At 38.5% G+C, this 22,702-nt stretch overlaps 1 protein-coding gene across 3 annotated transcripts in view; it reads left to right on the forward strand.

Moving 5' to 3' along the window:
* Positions 1-4,643: 4,643 nt before the first annotated feature.
* The window catches only part of UCHL3 (ubiquitin C-terminal hydrolase L3), a 41,286-nt gene continuing 23,227 nt past the window's right edge, over positions 4,644-22,702 (forward strand). Inside the window, exons 1-6 of one of the 3 annotated variants that reach the window (XM_040056888.2) lie at positions 4,644-4,789; positions 5,023-5,034; positions 14,594-14,722; positions 17,793-17,949; positions 18,303-18,388; positions 19,481-19,528. In XM_040056888.2, coding sequence (XP_039912822.1) covers positions 4,748-4,789; positions 5,023-5,034; positions 14,594-14,722; positions 17,793-17,949; positions 18,303-18,388; positions 19,481-19,528 — 474 coding nt within the window. In that variant the 5' untranslated portion in view covers positions 4,644-4,747. Of the gene's footprint in view, positions 4,790-5,022; positions 5,035-5,096; positions 5,295-10,256; positions 10,320-14,593; positions 14,723-17,792; positions 17,950-18,302; positions 18,389-19,480; positions 19,529-22,702 lie in introns of those variants that run through there. The other 2 variants (XM_058419500.1, XM_058419501.1) reach the window with 2 other exon arrangements.

Raw genomic sequence — 22,702 nt, forward strand, 5'->3', positions numbered from 1 at the left:
GTCCGATCTGATCTGGAGCACTTCGCGGGTGGGACATGCACAGCCTCTCTGTGCAACACCTTCCAGTGCCTCAGCACCTTCGCAGTAGAGAATTTCTTCCTAATATCTAACCTAAACGTCCCCACTTTCAGTTTGTACCCACCCATTCCCCCTCGCCCTGTCACTACATTTCCTGACGAGGAGTCTCTCTACAGCTTCCATGTAGGTCCCCATTCAGACACTGGAGGGTTGCCAGGAGGTTTCCACACGACCTTTTGTTCTCCGGGCTGAACAGCTCCAGCTTCCTCAGCCTGTCTTCGCAGGGAAGCTGATGCCCATTCAGTGTGCATGCTCCACACACGGTGACTTGGTGCTGAATGACCATACTTCGTACAGGTGGATTGTGGAATCAGCCCATACGCCTTCAAATAAACTCTGCAGTTTGGGGGTGACCTGTGTAGGTAAGCTATGTCTTCAGCTTTACGGGGAAATAGCCACATTTTGTAAAGCTATAGACAGAACTGTGTTCAGTAAGCACTTCATACTGATATTAAGTTTGGACTGTGACTGAAATAGTAAGGCAACACTGACCCTCCAGCAGTTTCACTTGTAAAAATAATACTTTTACATTTCTCTGGTATCCGTTTTACATTTGCTTTTAACATTTTTAATACAGAAAGAGAGAATTGTGTTGGAATCTCAGTAGATCTATTCTGAGGCTCTGACTGTAGTAAAACATAACTCATTGCACAGTAATACTGACTAAATCTATGTATTTTCAGTATGTGTTAATGAAAGAATTGATGTCTATATAACTTAGATCGAAGTTACAAGGTGCTTATATAGCTTGACTTATATCAATATAGCTTAAATCACGACTTTTTATGTATCAGTATAACCTGATTTATCAATATAACCTGATATATCTATATAACCTGATATCAATATAACCTAAATCATGACTTTTTATATATCTATATAACCTGATACCTATGTAACCTGAATCATAACTTTTTATACAATATAATAGCTAGTATATGGTTAACTAGTTGCTTAATGCTGAACAGATGAAAAAAGAAGAAAACAAACACTCCAGGTGTATAGCTTTAGAGATAGTTTAGGATAGTACTGATGAAAAATTGGCAAGTGCAAAGCCAATTAGCCACAAAACAAAGAATTTAGGCCAGTTGAGATGGGACAGACCAAGGAATACAGTAACTGCATATGCTCTGAAGACAAAGTTGAAAAATTCCGATGCAAAGATGACCTTGGAAGCCTTCATCAAAGACCCCCAATGACGCCTGAACTGGGGAGGCACAAGCACAGTGCAAAGGAACTATCAAATAACCATGAGATCATCCCATGTAAATTAGTTCCGGTGTGTATCTGGTGATGTTGCAGTGACATAATGATACGAAGCAATACTTACAGTATAAATATACCACAGCACTTGACAAAGGTGGGTGAGTTATGGAGAAATGGGTGGCTGGAGAAATCCCCCTCACCACCAGCACTGCAATAAACAAACACTTGCTCTACAGACATAGGTCTATGGGGATTTATTTCCTGCCTATCTTTGGGGCATCAGAATCTATAATATATTTCAGGAAAAGACTAATCATTATGGAACATGGTGTGTTTTTATGAGCTTTATACATTTATATGACCTGCCTGATCTTGGTCTCTCCCTTCTTAAGTGTGCAAATGATTTTGAGTAGTCTGTTTTTACTTCCTCATGGTTGTCAAAATACTGGCAATGTATGCATTACTGAGATCTGTCTCTGTTGCTGAGGACTTAACAATCTCTTTGTTGTTAACTTACCCAACTCTTAACACATACCTTGTTATCTATAGAACTTCGCATATTATTTTATATTACAATTTCATTAAGTCTCTCAGTAAGGCCCTTAGCACTATGACTAATATTCATTATGGCACTTTTCTTTCTTACTTTCTATTTCCTACATGTGGAGATGGGAGGTGAAGTTTAATATCTTGGTGGTTAGGGAATTACAAAATCATTTGCTGAAATTTTAAAATATTTCATCAGCATATAAACATGCCTTTTTTTTTTTTTTTTTCCTTTTTTTTTTTTTTTTTTTTTTTTTTTAACAGAAGGTAGTGAAATATGAATGGATTTTGGCTTGTCTGCCTATCCACAGAGTTAAACTGTGCATCTTTAGAAAAGCCTACCTTCTGGAAGTGTTTTCAATGAAATTTTTCATGGCAGAGAATGCAGATGCAGGCTAAGATGGTGATCTGACATTACAGACCCATCTTTTAGCTAGAGAAGGACCAAGAACTTCATATGAGGAGACACTGTATAGAAATTAGAAATGTCATGAGCTACAAGTAGATTGGATAGAGAGATGCTACAGTATAGCTGATAGGCCAAAGCAGAAGCTTCAGGCATAGGCATGCAGCAATACCATAATCCTGCTAAATGATTACAGGGGTGAAATTAGGGCATCATTAGGCAATTTACTTCATTTAGTACACTTAACATTTACAGAATAGGACAGCATCAAACCCTCTAAAGAACACGCCAAGTTCTTCAAAAAGCTCTTCAGGCACACAGGAGAAAGCATATCTGTTAACTGGGCTCCTCCAATGCTTGGGCCCTGAGCTGTGAGGTATCCCTGACACTCTGCCCTTTTTAGGCTCCTGGCACTTGGATACTCCCAGGTACCACAGTACCTGGAGACACCATCTGCTCCTCATTCTGCACTCCTTCCTCCTCTCTGATTTACTTGTGAGCTGGCAAAGTTCCCAGCTTTCTTGCACGCTCTCTGCTCAGCCCAGATGTAAATTCATGCTCAAGCACCTGTTTCCCATTGCCCCAGGTCTTTCTGCTCACATGCTGGGCAGCCTGGGAGGCCCAGCTCACAGACTTCTAGAAAAACCTTGTCCAAATGTCAGCTTCCGAAAGCTCAAGTCCCTGTGCGCATGCTGCAAGGAGCTGTGCAGGTCAGCTGCATCTGTAGAGTGGTGAGCAGCAGCAGTTTTGGATGGCTGGGGCTGAGAAATCATTGAATCAATTAGGCTGGAAAAGACCTGAAGTCGTCAGCTCCAACCTATGACAGAATATCCCAATGTCAACTACACCATGGCATTCAGTGCCATGTCCAGTCTCTCCTTAAATGCTTCCAGAGATGGTGACTCCACCACCTCCCTGGACAGTCCACTCCAATGTCTAATCACTCTTTCTGTGAAGAAATTCCTCCTAATGTCCAACCTAAACCTCCCCTGACACAGCTTATAACTATGCCATCTTGTCCTGTCACTGGTTACTTGGGAGAAGAGGCTGACCCCAACCTGGCTACAATCTCTTTCCAAATAGTTGTAGAGAGGGATAAGGTCTCCCCCGAGCCTCCTTTTTTCCAAGTTAAACAACCCCAGCTCCCTCAGCTGTGCCTCATAGGATGTGCTCTCCAGACCCTTCTCCAGCTTTGTTGTCTTCTGGACTCACTCCAGCACCTCAATGTCCCTCTTGAACTGCAGATTCAGAATGGACACAGTACTGGAGGTGTGGCCTCACCAATGCCACGATGTGTTCCTTTATTTTTAGCCTTTCTGAAATAACTTGAAAGAAGGCATAACACTGAATCCGGTATGTGTACATACATAAAATGTAATCACACTGTATATGCTATGTATGTATTAGACTGTGCTTCATCTTAGCCAAAAGGCCAGGAAATGCCATGTTTTATGGTCCTGAGATGGGAAGTATGATGGGATTTATTGTGTTTAACACATCTTGCAGTAATTTTCAGCGGAACATATGGCGACCTCACTTCCCAAATCCTTGCTGCTACACTGAAATCTTCTGAGGCAAGATGAAGTCGGGGAGCAGGCACTGCCCTTTTCTCTCTGGCAATCAGTGCCAGGACCGGAGGGGATGGCCTGAAGTTGTGTCATGGGAGGTTTCTTCACCCACAGAGTGGTCGGGCACTGAAGAGGCTCGAAGAGGCTCCCCGGGGACGTGGTCACAGCACCAGCCTGACAGAGTTCACGAATCATTTGGACAATACTCTCAGGCACACGGTGTGACTCTTAGGGACGTCGTGTGCAGAGCCAGGAGCTGGACTCCATGATCCCTGTGCGTGCCTTCCAATTCAGAGTATTCTGTGACTCTATGGTATGGGGGTAATTTACTGCCACTGCTGCTCAGCAGTTCCTCTGACTCCCTTCGTCCCGCCTCCTCCCGTGGCCTGCCCCGTCCCCCGCGGGCCTATTTCCCTGAACGTTGCCCCTGCCTTCTCGCCGCGGTTCAGCTTAGCTGCTGGAGGCCGCCTCGGAGGGGCCGGGCTGCCGGGGCGCTTGGCGGGCGCTCCCGCCGGGATCGGCTCCCGCCCCTGCCGTGCCCCGACACCGAGCGGCCGCGCCCCCTGGCGGCGGCGGCGCGCCCCGCAGGCCCCGGCGGCGGCGCGGGAGAGGAAGCGCCCGTCGCCCCGCTGGGAGAGTCCATTGCCGGGGGAGCCAAGAGGGCGGAGAGGGGAGAATCTCTCGGCCATCGCCACCCGGAGCACTCCGGGGGACGGAGGGCGGACGCCGCCAGGCGCGCCGCCTCGGCCGTCTGTGCGGAGCAGCGCGGCGGTGCGGGCGGGCGCCGGGCGGGTGTTTCCTCCTTCGCCCGCCCCCCCTGTGAGGCGCGGCGCGGTGACGCGGCCCCGGGTCGAGGCTGAGGAGCGGCGGCAGCGTGAGGCGCTGTCAGAGCTGCGGCTGAGAGGGTCCGCCCAGCTCCGCGCCGGGGTCCGCTGCCGCTGCCATGGAGCCCCATCGCTGGCTGCCCCTGGAGGCCAACCCCGACGTGAGTGCCTGGCCTGGGCGGTGGGACGCTGCCGTGTGCGCGGGGGACCGCCCGGCCGGCAGCCTGCCGCCTGTGGGGTGGGCGGGAGGACGGCGGAGGGCGGAGGACTCCGGGCCGCGCTGGACCACATCGCCTCTTAAGTGGTGGCTGGTAGTGGCAGGGGTGGTGGAAGGTGGATATCCCGTGGATCCGACTGGGTCTTAACTCCCTTCTGTTTTCTGCTTTCTTTTCAGGTCACGAATCAGGTAAGAAGCTTTTATTTGAGGTAGCCTTTAGTCTCTGCAGCTTTGGGCCCGTCTCCTCTCGTTTTCATGTGGTAAAGGCTCCTTCTTCTCCAAGGAGAGTGCCCCCTTCCTTCCCCACGCGTGTCTGCGCTCAGTCTTCTCATGTCGGACCGTACTGGAACCTCTCCCGTAAAGATACTATGTGAAAGAAAAACGAACAGTAAAAAGAGAATAGTTGTGGCCTGGCTATTACTGTAATGAAATCTCGGATGTTTTTCAAGGTGGGTTTTAATTCATTAATTAGCGATTAAAAGATTAATTTATATATAACGTGTGCCAGGTACATGATGGCATTGGGCACACGTATGGATCTGCTTGCATCACTGTGTTGTAGTCTCATTTTTCTTTGGCCGACCATAAAAAATAATGTAATTTTACCATATTTGCATTTTGCTGCGTATTCATGACTGTATGTGCATGAGTTGTTGTTGCTGTTTTTGTTAACATGGTAGAACCCACACTAGAGAAAGGAAGCTTGTTCTAGTACACAAAACAATGCTCCGACTAAATAAGCTCTGGGTGAAAGGAAATCACGCATACTCGAACCCTGCATCATGTTCTTAGTGACAGTTTTGAGCATAGCATTAATGGTCAGTTGTTGATTTCAGCAGGCCTGTTGATAATGTTAAAGATGGTGTTTAAGCCAAAGGGCTCTGAAACTTCCAGCAGCAAAATTTTATTCTTAAAAATATGTTGTTGAAATATTTTGGAAACTGGGAATTTCTCTGTGTGAAGAATGTTTTGTTTGGGTTTTTTGTTGTTGTGGTTGCTGTAATATACAAAATACATCTGCAGGAGCGTGAAGGGTTACTTGATGCTGGGTCATTTTGTGCTGTGAAGCCTGTAATCCCAGTCTCCTGAGTTAAAACTGACAACCTTTTGTGGGAGCCCAGCTGGGACATGAGCTAAAGTTTTCCTCTATTTTTTTTTTTTTTTTTTAAAGATTCAGAGAGTAAATTTCAGTTTCGAAGAAAATAAGTGAATAAATAACTAGCAAGAATTTCCAGTTATCTAGCTTCTGACTTTCCAGATGTTGAGATGAGCTCTCATGGTACAAATTAAGACCACCTTTCAAGTAGGAATCGAGGAGGAAAAAATAGTGATTTTTTTTAACTTGAAATATCTTGTATCCCTATGAGTTTATGTTGTATGGAGAAAATCCTAGAGGAATGTCAAATGAACAATTTTAAGTGTGTTTAAAATTAATTTCTTTTGCCCATTGGTTTTGCATTGGTGATGGATATATTAGTTGTAGATGATCATGGATAATAGGAATTTCTACTCCACAAGGATTTTCTTGTTACTGTTTCTGTGTAAAGGCCGCTTGAAACCAATTAGACTTCGTCCTTCACTATGTTTTCCAGTCTTGACAGAGTAGGGATTGTTATTGTCTAGACTGAGAGATGTATATTTAAAAAAAAAAAAAAAAAAAAAAAAGTGGGTGTTGAATATGAACGCACCTTGCATTATTAATCATTGTTCTTTTAATCTCATCAGCGCAGTGGTGAACTGTGTAGCAACAAGGCTGTTAGTCATAAGTTATTCATATCCAGCCTGTGTTTAAAACAACAATAATAGTAATTTGAAATTCTAATGAAGTTGCAAACTAATTCTTAAAAAATCCTGTTGAGTTAATTGCAAGGATGGGCATTTCTTGTATTACTGTGCTCTGTAAAATATTCTGGCAGTCTTTAGCATTAAAAAACCCAATGGCGTGTCTCCACAAACTGCAATATTTGTGTCTGGTAATCATTTAATACATGTATTTGGACAGACAAGTGTTTCTTCTTGGGGTTTGTTTGTTTGTTGTTGTTTGGCTTTTTTTAGTTTAGTGTTAGACTATCCCTAGTACATACTGCTTTCATTAGTGTTAAAATTATAGCTAGGTGTGGTAATGAAGTCTTAAACGAAAAAAAAAATTCCAGTGCCCTCTTAGATGCATAGATTCTTAGTGTTAGATTGTAATTAGAACTATCATTCCAATTCAACAGGTGCTTACACTGTTTTGATTATTGTACCAATAACATTCCCCTTATTAACAGTAACTAGTAAGGAAGTGTACTAAATGCAGATTCATTTGCTTTTAGTATGTTCTTACAATGCTGTGTCTTCTCTGGTTTTGAAATACAGGCTGTAAATATGTGATTTTCAGTCTTTGTAGTAGAAATTCAGTTGTGTCCTGGTTTAGGGCAAATTTAGGGAGGAGACTTCTGAAGGGTCTCCTCTAGAAAGCAGATTTCAGCGGCCCCTCCCCCAGCTGGTTCAGGAGAAACAGATGATGGGGATACTGGAGCATAGTCACCTCAGGACTAGATGATAATGAAAAAAAAGGTATTTGTCCATTAGAGGTATGTGAAATCTTTCAAAAATATCTCAGAAATTTTCCTCTATCTGCAAGTGTTTATAATTATAATACAAGTCCAGGAATTTGTAAATCCTTATCTATATAGAACATCTGTGCATATGAGTTAAAATTTGAGGGTTCAGAAACTGGCTGCTGAGGGTAAACAGAAATATTCTTTCTTAGCTTTAAAGATTTCCAGTGGCAGTGGAAACCTGCCATGTGTCTGTAGTGATGTTTTCAAGAGAGAAGATGGTTGTTCAATGCAGCACGCAGTGCTGGTTGTCATGAGTAAAGTCAGGAGTTAAATATACCATACAGTGCTAAATGATTGTCACAGTACTTTTTTTTTATCCTTCACTCCTACAGTCTGACAGAATGAATTGTTATCTACCTCTGATACAGAAAGAGTTGATGATTCAGCATTTACAAAGCTCCATTTTGTGTTCAGTGATGACAGGGAATGGTTTCTTCTCTTTGACCTTCCACTGGGGGCCTGACGTGACCGGTGCTACCCTCTTCCCTGGATATCTTATGGGATTTTCCTGAGAGACAGCAAGAAAATCATGTTTATCAGTTACCATATATATGGTGTTTGTATATCTTGTTCCAAATTTCTTCTGAAAAAAAACATAAAAAGCATGCAAATTTTTTGAAGTGAAAAGATCAGAACACAACCTGATTGTTCTTTGTCATAGTGTTGCTTCAGTCTGGCTTGCAACCCACAATTGATTGCCAAGGAAATGTAGATAAACAAAAAGTATTGGTGGATTTTTTTTTCTTGATGTCCCACCTTTTTCCATTCTTTCTTCCCTTTCTTCATCTTACACATTCTAAAAAATGTCTCTGCTTCCTGGATGAGATAACATTTCAGCTCATGCCTTCATTATATCCAGATAAGGATAAAGTAATTGACTGCATCTGATTCTGAAACTCAAGCACTGGCTTCAGAATTCAACTACTGAGTGTTGGCTGTGGCTTGAATTTCTCTTGCCCCATAGAGCTTAGTTGCTGGTTCTTGGTTACCTTCCAGCATTATTTTTAGGCCTTTGGTCGTACTTTTTGAGAGGTTTGGGGTTTTGAGTTTTTTAAGCCATTAAGGTATTGAGAGTCAACTGCATAAAGAAAATTATTTTAGCTCATTAACACCATTGACAGCTGTGACTTGAAAGTTACAGAGACAATAAAGCTCACAAGGCATAGAACAAATGGCAGAAGCTGGTTACAGTCAGTCTTTATTCATTTATGAAACACCTCTCTTCAGGGTGTCAGGCAAATACAGAGGAGAATTAAGTATCTTGGAAGCAGGCCTTAGTCTTCCTAAAAGGTCTTTTAATTTCCTGGACACTGAAACACTATCCCACAGGCTTTCCCAAAGAGCAACCGTAGTGATCAAAATAATGGAACACGCGGTGCGCACCATTCCTGAAATGTGTTGGGAGGTAGCACTCATGGGTGGGGTACTGAGGTACTGCCTTGGTGAGAAAGGATGTTGGATGTGGAGAAACACAGATATCCTTCCAAAAATGCCTAACTAAGCTTACTCATTTTTTCAGATGAGGGAGTGGAGTTTAACTCTTTTGTGGTAAGCAGAGTAAAAAATAGTGGAGATAGTGTACATGTTTGGAAAACAGCCTGTTATTACTCATGTAGCCTCAGAAAGTGGAAAACCAGGATTCAGTTTGCTCCAGAAAGCCTTTCACAGAACCAGCAAAGGAGGAATGTTGAGCCTGTGATGTTGCATAGCAAAGAATAAGCACAAGGATGAGTAGGAGGGAATTGTAGGTGACTGCTGTGAGAGCACTTTGTGAATGGCTTCTTCTAGTTTAAAATATATCCAACTATGCAGCCCTCTTCCTGAGTTTAAATAGGTAAATATGGTGCACAGGGAAAACTTTAACTTGTTTGGGGTTTAGAGTGCTGTTTATATGAATAGTTGAAAGATTGCCCTAGATCAGTCTATGTGTGTTCTTCAGTAACTGAAAGTTAAGAAAACCATGTGTTTTATTGCTCATTTTCTTAGTTCTTGTTACAAGGAAGCCTTTACTGTCTTGAAGACAGAATGAGGTGCTACAAAGTTGAAAACAAGTGACAGTTGTTCATGCCTTATGCATTATCTTGCTGCAGTGAAAATGCTGTTTCCCATTTCGACATTTTCCTTGCCGAAAGGACCAGCAGAGTCAGTAGAATCCAATGCTTATTTTGGTAAACTGTAAAAAAAAATAAATGTGTATAACAGTTTATATAGAAGAGTGGATTGATCCAGCTCATCCCTGTTATGAGTAACTTTTTAGATCATTGAAACAGTTTTTAGATCATGGGCCTGTTAAGTGTTTTTCACAGAGTAACACAGTATTCTGTTTTGAATTAGTGGCTCAGTATCAACACCTCAGGACTCTGCTGGAAGCATTTTGAAGCTCTTGCTCACTGGTTTTGGAGGAAGCCTAGGTCAGCTGGTTTGTCCAGATTTCTGCAGGCTTTTTTTTTTGCCTTGCTGCCTGTGGGATGCCCTGGTTGAATATGTACAGCAGTGCCTGGGCATACTGAGTGTTAAGTTTCAAAACTGATATGTGAAAAATATATACCTTCATTTTGAAGAACAGGAACACTAACTGTGAGTCAGTGTTGCTCTTTTAGACACCATATAGTAATGAACACAACTGGAAAGATAAGAATTGTGTGGATGTAAGTTTTCTCATGTTTTTGAAAAAAAATTGTCATGGGCTGTATTTGAATTTTATTACGGCATCCTGAAGTACAGAACCTGAGGGTATTAAAGAATTTTTAATAAATTTTGATTTTCCTAAGGAAGTCTGTTACAATGGATCATCTCTTGTTTGAACAAGATCATACTGTGGCCATTCTAAGTGAGGACTAGTTGGTAAAGAAGAATAATGCAGCTTATGTAAGTTCTAGCTATCTCTTTACTCCTGGTGTGCCTTTTGACCTGCTGCACAGAACTAAAGGTTTTACAGCTGCTACATATGGCTGAAATGACACTGCTTCTAAGATGTACTGAAAAATTATTCATTCATTTTAATTCCATAAATTTCATGATAAAAGAATGAAGAAATATATCCTTTTAATGCTCCAATAAAATAATGTTTGGGTGGTTCCCTTATTTCTAGGAAGGAATTTCACTTCTGAAATAGACTTGGTTTTGTTATATGCTTCTAGAAATGATGTGTAAAGAATTAAAAGCAAAATATTGTGCATTTGTGTCTTTAATATAGATTAATTAGATTTGGATACTTTAAGAAATGAATAATTTTTCCTTTCTTGATGATGATTCAATCAGTTACATTTTACTCAGTGTCTTACTACTATTTAGGGGAAAAATTACCTTCAATTCAACAAAGGTTAAAAAATACTTGTGCTTTAATGAAGAAACTAGAAAATACTGATTGTCTTGATTGGTTTATTTACATGCTGTCCTTCCAGTTTCTTAAAGCCGTGGGAACACTTCATTTTTGTGGAGGAAAATCTTAACTGTGGATTTGTTGTGATATATGTATTGTGATACTTTATTCCATTCAACAGAAGTACAGTAAAATGTAGATGCTGTGGGTGTTAGGTTTACATTTGTGCTTAGAAGAGGATGGCAACAGTCAGTTCTTCCCACAGAAGCTCTCTTTGTGCATCTTAGAGTTTGGATATGTTTGTGCATTTTGCCAGTGTTATGTTTTCATGGTTTCAACTTTTATAAATACCACAGTAAAATGTGGAAAAATCCAGGTCTAGAGTATAATGCCTTAGTATTTAAAATGAGACATTCCTGAACTATTTGCAGATGCTGTCCAACTTTAATTGCACTTAAATTTCAAACTCCTATTTTGTTTCAGTTTTTTGTCCTAATTTCGTTTTTACATGCAAGTGACAGAGTAGAAAAAAGCACATTGCTGCTTAGATGATGTTTCAACTGTGCTTTTCCTACATAAGTTTGTAATAAATTTCACCCTTTCTTTTTCTTATCCCACTTACCCTTTCTGCATCTCCATAAACCTGATAGATCATGTTTTCCTACTGGGTCTGTAACTGTGTTGGCAGAAGCAGGATTTTAAACTCATGTTAAAGATAACTGCTATGTGCTTTTTTCAATGCCTTACACTTAGTAGGCTGAAGTACCAGCAATGAAAACAGAATAGCTTATGCCACATGCTGCCTAGCTAAAGTGCTTAGAAGTGCCTATTGTAATGTTTTTGCTATTAACCAACATTTAGACATACAGATTTACAATTTGTGATCTTTTAGAATAGAATAAGGTAGGTTGGAAGGGGCTTTTGAGTTCTTCAGACCAACCCTGCTCTGTTCAAAACAAGTTGCTCAGTAACCTGTAAAATTCTGAATTTCTCAAGACACAAACTCCACAGTCTCCTGGACAGTGTGTGCTAGTGTTTTACTCTGTTACTTTTTAAATTTATTTTCAAATGCCTTCCATATCAAGTTCAAAATTCCCTGTGTTTCAACCTCTTGTTTCTCATTGTTTTACTGTGTACTGCTGAGATGAGTGTCTCTATCTTCTCTGCACTCTCCCTTTGCAAGTTATAAACAGTAATAATCAGGTGAGAAACAAGGGCCTTCTGGAATACTGGGGCAAAAAGGACAAATTCACAGGAAGGGCAGATAAGGGTGAGGGGTGTAAAGTAGTTTCTAAAGTGGCTTTTTGTCTCCTGGTTAGCTGGACCAGTGGAAAACCAGGAAATGTTTTTCCACAAGGTCTTTTAAGACAAGAAGCAAAGAGACAATCAAAACTATGTCAACAATCTGTAAAAATAAAGTTGTGAAAAAGTGAATACTAGATAAGACGTGTGTGGCCGTTTGTGCTACTGTTGTTCTTCCAGAGCTCCTCTATATAGAGAAGTATTTTTCCTTTTTTCTTTTCTAAGGTAAAAGCTCAAAGATCTATAAATTACAAATTGTCAGCAGTGTGATAAGCAGTGTCTGAGAAAAAGATTCTGATACTCTCTTGTGTAGATCTAGAGAAATATGAAACTGCTATTTTATGTTATCTTGCTCACATAATATCAGTAAGTTAAGAGAAAGTGGACAGCTGAAAATGGTTGAGCCCTCAAAGAACCCTAACTGTTCTTTATACTAGGTATTTGTAGAATAAAATTGCTTGGATAGTCCCTAAATAATTGGAAAGGAAAACACAAAGATCGCTCACACTTTTAGACAGTGATGCTGTCTAAAAAGCGTACTGAACTTCCTGCTGTCCTAAAACAGGAATGACTTTGTCTTCAGATCCTGCCATCTATTGTTCATCTGTTACCCATCTGTCATTCTCTCTTATACAGGGATGTATGCTGCACAGTTTTTAAAATCTACTTAATTTTCAGAAGGATATTTCTATCTCTTTTTCCAGGCCTGAATGAAACCCTCTTGACACACAGAGAGATATCTTCTTTGCCTATTTTGGTTTATGATTCTATAGTAGAGCTATTAGTCTGGTTGTGTCTTAAGATCACTGCTTGTCATATTAAGCCTATGCTCTTGCTGTTCTCTGTAGTGCTGACAATTATTTTTCATTGTAACTCTCATTGTTTACTGGAAGCTAAAATTTCTCAGATTGTAAAGTTTCTAGGTGGTATGGTTATATGAATAATGATAGGTGCCCTGTGTCAATGGAGTTTTACTTCCCTTAAATTCTTAATTCAGGAGTTTGAGTAAACCATTCTTGGGTTTAGTTAGCATTTTGTTGACTTGGGGTTTAAAGGGGCTAGGGGTTTTTTTTGTTAGTTGGTTGCTTGGTGGTTTTTTGGGTGGTTTTTTTTTTTTTTTTTCCCAGTGGTGTAAAAAAGGACAAGAGAATCTAAATCATTTATTTGTCCAGTAATTTAATGGCATCCTTTATCATTTCCTTTTCTGGTCTGTGGGGTCTTTTCCTAGGTGAGTGGGTTTTTTTTGTGTGTGTGTGTGTTTTTTGTGTGGGTTGTTTTTTTGGGGTTTTTTTTTGTACATTTGTATCCTTATTTCATGTAATATTGCAAAATACCAAATGATATTGGAATGGAAAATGGAATTTCTTCAATTGTGTTACTTTTCCTGCAGTAAAAATGATAGATTGTCTGGCTTAATAAGAGAAGTCCCATAAGTATAATTAATTTTTTAATGCACACATACATGTAGTCTCTTCCCTTTGAATTTGTTTTTTTTTTTTCCTGCTATTCACAAAGCAGTAATTATCTTCACAATGTAGAAGGTTATAATAGAAGTTCAAAATACACTGTCTTCTGTTTCATCAGTTACTAAATACTTAACACTTTCCCTTTGCCCTTTCATTCAAAGATCTGTATATGCCACAGTGTACTATTAGTTTTTTCATATAATTATGAATGGTCACTGTGTGTGTATACTAACAACAGTTCCTGAATTCAAGTAGATTCTTCCAGACTGTCAATGAAAAGATTTCAAATTATCTTTGATCATCTCTCTAGTTGCTAGTTCTGCAACTGTTGTGATCATGTAGAATAGAATGAGATAGCTGGGAGGGGCTTTTGAGTTCTGCAGACCAACCATACTCTGTTCAAAACAAGTTGCTCAGCAACCTGTCAAGTTCTGAATTTCTCAAAACACAAACTCCACAGTTTACTTGAGTACAAGAAGAGTATCCAATTAAAAAGTGAGCATCCAATCTTCAAAATATATTACTCCATCATAGTTTTAAGGGATTTTTCTTGTAAGAGATACACCTACTAAAATGTGTCTCGTGTGTGGTATTGTTCCTACCATCTTTTTGCTTGTAGGAGCTCCACTATGAGCACTGGTGCCATGGAGTCAAATAATACCATAAGTTTGTTCATATGTGCTGTGACTGATGGCTCTGATGATTTCTAGTCAACATGAATATTCAGTACTATTCTGTTTTGTGACAGAACACTTTTTAAATGGTTGAAATGCTGTACTGCTTCAGTAAATAGTGCTGGGAGCGTTTCCACTTCCCTTCCATAAAGACTATTTAAATACATAATTTGTGGGGGTGGAATTTTATGTATGTTTGTGTGTGATTTATTCAGCCTTATTTATTAAAACTTGTATCTCTTTTGTTCTCCTTAAATTTTAGAAAGCTTGGGTTGTTTTAATGTATTTCATGTTGGGGATACTCTGTTAGGCTTCTGAAAAGATAGGTGTTTGAGTGTACTTGTTTAATATTATGCCTTTTTTTTTTTTCTTTTCCAGTTCCTGAAACAATTGGGTATACATCCTGACTGGCAATTTGTAGATGTTTATGGTATGGAACCAGAACTGCTTAGCATGGTGCCAAGACCTGTATGTGCAGTACTACTTCTCTTTCCGATAACAGAAAAGGTAAATGTTTATTTAGTAATCAGTTAATTGCTTTTGTCATAAGTGAAACAGGAATGAAAGTTCGAATCTTGTACTTTGGTGTCATTAGAATCAAGATTCAAACTTTATTCAAGAGACTTCTTCATTAAAATAACACAAAAAAATGCTTCTTTCAGAACCTTCTTTTGATAACCTTGCATCTATAGTTCTGATTTCTTTTCAAATCAGAACAGGAAAAGCTAGTGTAGAAGCAAAGAGAATATGCCTCACATGTATCTATTACAGGGAATTTAAGGTATTTTTTATAATAAGCACTGTGAAATGGCTCAATTGTCTAATTTTAGCAGAAAGCTCCAATAGCATAAGGAAAATAAGAAATAGGGTGTAGGACAATATGCAACTCCTTTTTGATTTTTTGTGCTGTTACACTGACAGTCCTTCAAACTTCAATTTACTTCAATCGACTTTCAGTTCAGTCATCACTATTGATGAGGCTTTTACTTCTTGGACAGATGGGACATATTATTAAGATGAAAGACAATTTCTCCCCCATCATTCACTATGTTGGACTTTGAAGAGCCTGCTTCGGTTATACCTTCAATGTGCTTATTTTGTGTCATCACATGCTTTTACATAGTGTGATTCATACTGATCTTTCAAATTATAACAATATTACATGATTGTGATAAGGTCAGCCAAAAAGGTTGAAGTGAATCTGTCCACAATTCATTCTTTTAATATGTCTCTCAAAAAGAATATGTCGCTCATAAGGACAAATCACTTAGCTATTACAGCTTAACTTCTACAACAAAAGGTGTTTAAACAGAGAGGAGTGACAGGTCAGTCTTCCTACACATTATGTCCCATAAAGCTCTGCATTCTCAGTTTTTCCAAGGCAGCTATACAGGCAGTACTTTTCAAGGTTGATTTCAGCCGCCTTGATAGTTTTGAGCTTTACCAAACTTTCAACTCACCTGTCTTCAAGAAATATCCTTTCTGACACCTTTGAGGTGTTGTTTTCTGTGTGCTGTCATTGCTGTCTGGCTGTTTGAGCTACAGGTCTGAGCTCCTTCCGTGCCTGTCACTTTTCTTTTGACTCCCTGCTTGTGCAAACCTTTTTTGGATCATTCTATGGGAGCATTATCCCATGGGAAAGAACAACTGTGGTGTTGTTACAGAAGGTGTATCTGATTTCATCCTAAAGAAACATGACAAACAAAACCAGAGAAACAACATATGCTCTGTTGCATCAATCAGCCAAGTGTTCCGTGTGTTAATCCTTCTGAAGCATAAGGACAGAAGTGTTTCTATCAACTGTTTAGCTTGGCTGTGTGAAGGATGAATGTTTCATGGGAGGTCCAAATGTTCTGAAGCTTTTGTTGGTCAGTGTTAACTCCACAAGATCCTTGAGTGTTATTTTGTATTTCTAGAGTAGTTTTTCCTTCCTCAACCTTCCTTTCAAAATGCCCTGTAAAATTACACTTTTATTTAATTTATGATTTATTTGTTTCTTGGTTGTGTGTACATTTATGGAAGTGCCTGTTAGTTTTGCTGCCTTTGTAAACACTTTTCTCACACATCTGTCTGTGCTTCTGTCTGGAAGTTCAGTTGTTTTACGGTTCCTGTATATCAGTTTCCTTGAACTTGCTTTTAGAGCAAGCTACTCTTGTTAGCATACAGACAATTTTACGATTGTTGTCCACTTTAAAGGTCAATGGCTTTCTTAGTCTGCATAATAGTTTGTAGACAAAGTGAATATTGCACGTGTTGGCCATTTTGGGCCTAACAAATAAATAGATCCAAATGAATATAAATTATGGGATATAGCTTAGGTTAGGAGGAACCTCTTGAGGGGATCTGGTCTAACCCTTGCTCAAAACTGTATTTTTGGTATTCTCAGCATTTATATATTTATTTTTGCTGGGGATTTTATTTTGGTTGGGAGGGAGTGAATGGCAGCTGTGTTGTTCACCCCTGTAGTCTGAACATTTTGTCCAATTAAACTCTATGAAATTTTTATCCCAATTAAGGCTACTTTTATTAGCTTGTAGATAAACCAAATTAAAACAAATTTTAACGCTCTTGCTATTACTTAGCATATTCAGAACATTGAGACAACCTGCAAATGTGGAATATGATGCTAAAAAAATTTTTTGGTTTTGTTTGTCACTGATAGTACCGAGAGCCCAAGGGAAATTTCTCAGGAGTTTGCAGGAAGAGTTCCTTGATAACATTCTGCATTCATGCTTTACTTTCACCATACTTCTATTAAAAAAACCATCTACTTCATTTTTTTTTTTTTTTTTTTGAAAAGTACCTAGTAAAAGACACAAAGGAAGAAGCACTGTCTGGAGCATTTGTGGATTTCTTTCTTTATTTTTCTCGTTGAAATTAAAATTTAAAGAAAGAAAATAAACAAAACCCTCAAACAAATCCAGTCAAAAATACCACAACAACATCCCCCAAAAGAGCCAACAAATCAGAGCCAGCAACAAAAAAATCCCCACAAAACCAACACACTATTGCGCAATATAACAGATGTTAGTCAAATATGATCTTTATAAAACAAGTATTTTAGATTGTTCAGTCAAAGCAAAAATTCTTTTTGCTATAGAAAATAAAAATTTACTTTATGAATATGGCTTTATAAAGGGCCTGTTTTGGGGCCTTGGGTGTTATATAGATCTTCTTTTATACTGCTGGGAAAAATGAAATGTCACAGTGGAATTTTTAAAGACTGCTTCATGATGATTAATCAATTGAAGTATTACGTTTTTCTTGATAGCACTTTGACACCTGTGTCTTTAAAGATCTTTAGTTGCGTTGAAGAGAGATGGTGATATGAGCTCAGATCGGGGAATTACTTTAAAAAGTTTTGAGGTTATGCTAGGTAAAATATATTCAAAATGATGTTTCAAATGTGAAGACACTGGGTTAAGAAACAGTATAGAGCAGTTCAGGTAAGTTCACCTTCATGTGTTAAATGTTTCAAATGGCAATATTAATTGGCTGTTGTGCTTTATAAATTGTTTTGTCTTGAATAATGTAACTAATTGTACTATTTGTGAAATGTCTTTAACTTTCCTTCTAGTATGAAACCTTCAGAACAGAAGAAGAAGAGAGGATAAAAGCTAAGGGACAAGATGTCAAATCATCAGTGTATTTCATGAAGCAGACCATTAACAATGCTTGTGGGACAATTGGGCTAATTCATGCTATTGCAAACAACAGAGATAAAATGAACTTTGGTAAGAATTTTTTGGTTTGGTTTTTGTTGGCTTTTCCCTTTTTTTCCTCAGCTATGGGAAGCCATGGAGGGAAGGGTATGTTTTGTTCTATTTTCTCTAATATAACCATTCATAAATGCTAAAAGAATGCATTTTTACCTGTAATTACAAAATTAATATTTTATGCTAATCTATGAGCTAAAGCACTTGAAACATTGCAAAGTGCTTCAGGCAGCAGTTAACCTTGCAGTCTGCCTTCTGCATCTTAAAAATACAGTGCAATTCTATCTTCTTTTGTTGGATTCTGTAAGCTGTGAATGAAGTTGAAAGTAAAACATGACACTAATTACGTATTTTTAATTTTTTTTTTTAAGAAACTAATTCTTCACTGAAAAAGTTCCTAGAAGATTCATTATCTATGACTCCTGAAGAGAGGGCCAAATACCTAGAAACGTATGAAGTTAGTATCATGTGTTTTTACTTTTATTTAAAATGGTGTAAGAATTACTTGCATGAGCAGGTACTGTCCTTGGGGGTTGACTTGGGGAAGCACCCAAATAAATTTGATTTTACATTGGGCTTGCAATCAGATAGTTGCTACAAAGGAAACTCTGCTTTGGTATTTTAAAGTATTCCTGCCTGCCCATAGCTCAGTCAGCAGGATGGATTTTGTCAATGTTCTCATCCATATTAATTCCCTGGCTTAGTTTAAAATTACTTTGAAATGCATGAGAAATGTGTGTATAATCTTTTTTTTTTGTGGGCTCAGGATGTAGTTTAATGGTCAATTTAAGCTGCTCTGGGGCTATTGCTGAAAGGATAGTCCTTTTGCTGCCTCTTTGAATTTGTGCTTTCTAGTCATATCTCCATGCCTTTAGCAGTTGAGGCACACAAAGAGCTGATGTGGCTGAAATGTGATCTCCTTCCCCTACCATCCTAAACCATGAGATGAGCTAGCTGATAATGTGGTTAGCCACATCATTAGTGCTGTTTGAAAGGATGTGGCAGAAACATCTGGCCAGTGGTGGATGGAGAACAGTGCTGTTGCTCCTGATGGTAATGATGGTCCTCTCGCAAAATGAAAACCTTGATGGCTTTTAAGTCAGAGTTCACTTTTAGCATATTGTGAAGCCCTCAGGAATATGAATGTTAGCATCTAGCTAAAGGAAGTAGTAACAAACAGAAACAGCAGAGATTTTTGACATTTTCTATGGAAATGTTGGACTCAAAATGACTGATAAGAGCTTCTAATTAAATTATTTTTCTGCTCAAAATGATAGATAAAAAATGTTTGTAGTGTTTTCTATGTGCAAAAGTGCCATTAGAAACTCTCAGATATTTAAACTGAATTGAACTGTTATGAAACTGAAGTAGTGGTCTTCTGAAATCCTTGGAGGTAGAGATTATTTATTATTTTTTCATTTATTATAAGCACTGAACAAAAATAGTTACATCTATGCAAATAATGAAATGAAGTGCACAAATAAATGGTTCTTACAACACTGAAAGTTTCTGTCAATAAAAGTCTGATTGAAATATATTTTAATTTCAGGCTATTCGTGTCACTCATGAGTCCAGTGCCCATGAAGGTCAGACTGAGGTATCCATCTTTTAAAACAGTCTTTGTTTATATCTACTTTGAGTTGCATATAACTGACATGAAAGCAATCATATATTAAAAGTTTACAGTGAAATTGACATTATTGCTTGATTTTCAGTATTGTGTCTTTAGTCCAAAATTGAGTGGCATTGCTGTGGGGGAAACCAAAATTGAAACTTGAGGGCTTTTTGGTTGTTTGTGGGTTTTGGTAGTGTGGGTTGCTTGCATTACGTTTTTTCAGCTCTTATTGAACATGAAAGATCTTTCTAAACTTCATTTCAGAGTAAAACAGACAGTAACAGAAACTTGAGGTTTTGATGTTGAACATTTGTAGGTAAGACTGTAAGATTCATTGAAACCATACAAGTGTAATAAACATTTTATGAGAGTTTGAAAAGTTATAATTCAGGAAAAGAAATAGTCCAATAGTTGGTTTGTGATTGTGTGTGTGCTGTTGGTATACAATATGAATTCAGATAAATTCTCACTCATGTATACCTTTATAAGCATTTATGCCCCAACAGATTGTGATATGGAAGAAACAACCTAAAAGCTGACAAAAAAACCTCTGAAATAATCATAAGCTTTTAACAGTCAACGTTTTTCTGACTAAGTCAGTTTTCTGTCTTTCCAGTTCAGATTTCAGTATCTATTCCACAAAAAAAGCCTGATTGAATTATTGCTAGCACTGCTTTGTTTGGCAAAAAGAGAAACACTTCTGTGTTTAGGTGTGGCTCCACTGACTCATCCATTCTCTCTTTTTAAGTGCAGTAGGTGACATTTTCTTTTTTTTTGGTGCAGTGTCTTCTATACAGTGTAGGAGAAAGCAGAGTAGTCCTTTCTGCTCCCCCTTGCTCTGTCTGGAAATAGAAATGATGAGAATTGGTTTAACTATTTCTGTTATAGATACTCAACTTCCTTGGTAGTATTTGCTTTAAAAAACCACACCACTCTCTCTTCTTTCCTCATTCCCTAAATTAGTCGCGGTTCTATATTTCAGGAAGAAGCGTCAGAACAAATTTGTGTTTTTTCCTTTTCTAAGTTAAGAGACTCAAAAAATCTGGTCTGTTGTTTTGGGGGTTTTTTGTTTGTTTCTTTTTTGTTTGCTTTTTTTTCAAATGAGTCCATTTCTAGGTATTCTTGGCCAGCTCAGAAAGAGCGGTTATTCCAACAAACTGCTGAAGACTGAATCTTTTCCTAGTATCCTTCATTAGTTATTTTGATGTACTGTGAGGTTCATGTAAGGACCGATCTGTCTCTGCATTCTTCTGGCAGATATTATGGAATGATTGGGAAAGAAAATGCAAGGGCTGTGTGTTTTAAGGGTCTTCATGAAGATTCAGGAAGCACCTAAGTAATGATGGAATCTCCTAATAAAGACAGTTGACTTCTTGAACTTCCACTAATTAATTTGTTTCCTGATCAAAATAACCACAATACAAAGGACTGATAATTGTGTGGAAAGATGAAGACCTTTTTTCATAATAAAAAATTACAAAATTGTCCTTGCAACCATGCCTAAACACAGATGTTGAATAGCTAGTTTCCTTGCCCATTATTAATTATTCCCTTTTGTATAAGTCTATCTGTAGTAATTCAGTATGGATGTTCCTTGGACTGGTGAAATAACTTTTTCCTGTCTTTCTGTTTTCAAAGTTGGAATAGTACAAAGACTGAATACATTTCCCAGGATCTTTTTTTCAGAATAGTTCTCATCCATCAACCAAGGAGGGAAGAAATAAATAAGTTTTGTTACTGGAACATTAAATTGTCTGGAAATCCTGTCCCACCAGATGGTAGTTAAACAAGGCAGCAAGGCCTCCCCACTCATTGGTACCTGAGGACTTGCTTCATTTTAAAGTAAAATTCTTTTTAAGTGAAAAAAAATATGAAATATGAATATGCTGAGAAGTGTAACTGAGAGTTGAAGTGAGTTAATCTCTTCCTCCTTCCATGGGTACATTTTAAATGTCACTGTGTACTTTTCATGTAGTGGTTGAAGGGACTGAGAAATAGAATGAACTTGCAGGTGCTGAAGTCACCATATGCAGGTCATAGGAGGTTGTTGACTTGTCCCGTGGGGTAAGTTGAGGATTTCTAGCACCTTTCTTTTGGGAAAGAAAGAAAGAATAGAATCCTATTCTTCCTGCATATCTGTTACTTGTTACAATTACTTTTTTGAGAATTTAAAGTTCCTTTAAGAGCACTGGAAAGGAACATGGTTGCCTTCCTATGACTGGGGTTTTTGACCTCCATGCGCCCCTCCAACTGTCCAAATAGCCAAGGTATGTTGCATAGAAATTTTTCCTTTGAGTAAAGTGGCTTATTTAGTTGCTTGATGATAGTAAGTGCTGTATAATTAGTGCTTTGTGAACAAAAAATACTTTCTAGGTCTCTTACAGATTTAAAAATTAAGAAAACATGCAGGCCTACTTTTTCTTAGGATGATTAACTTGGCTTGTGTTCTTCACAAGAAGAGCCTGCTCTGTGGGTAGTTCTGTCCCTTAGATATTGCGTACTGCTGTCCAATGACATTTTTGGAAAGTCTTGCTTAAACTTTATCAGTGTTAGACAGAATAACTTCCGAAAGTGGGATCAGTCAATTCCACCGATTTGTTTAGGAAGGAAGGACATTTCCTTCCACTGTGTAAAACACACCATCATACAATTGAGATTAAGTTAAATTTTCTGGAATCATGAGCTGCAGAAGGTGTAAGAATAGCACGGAGTCCTCTTCTGATAATACTGTTAATGGGTTTAGGGTTTTTTTCTGGGTTCTGATGTTTCACATATTTGAGGATTCAGTCTTTAGTTCTTCTGAGTAAAGTCTTTATTTGTTGATTGCCCTTGACAGTCTTGCTATGGCTTCACATACTTTTCTTATAATCTCAGTGACTGACTACTTAGTTTTTACAATATACTCATGCATTTTCTGCTTTTTTCTGTTTCATGTATATAAATATTTCAAACCTCAAAATAAAGGAAGTCTAGCTAGAAATAAAAATCAGAAGTAATAGCATAAACCAGTGCTATCTTCCTAGTATATGTGTATTCTGTCATCTCGTCTGGTGGATAGGATTTGTTTCTGCTTTAGTATAATCTCTAATCAGATTTTTTTTTCTTTCTCCAAAATTTTGTATGTTTTAAAGAGTTCTTCTCAGGGGGGAAAAGCCC

The sequence above is a fragment of the Hirundo rustica genome, chromosome 2, assembly GCF_015227805.2.
Source record: "Hirundo rustica isolate bHirRus1 chromosome 2, bHirRus1.pri.v3, whole genome shotgun sequence".
NCBI lineage: Eukaryota > Metazoa > Chordata > Aves > Passeriformes > Hirundinidae > Hirundo > Hirundo rustica.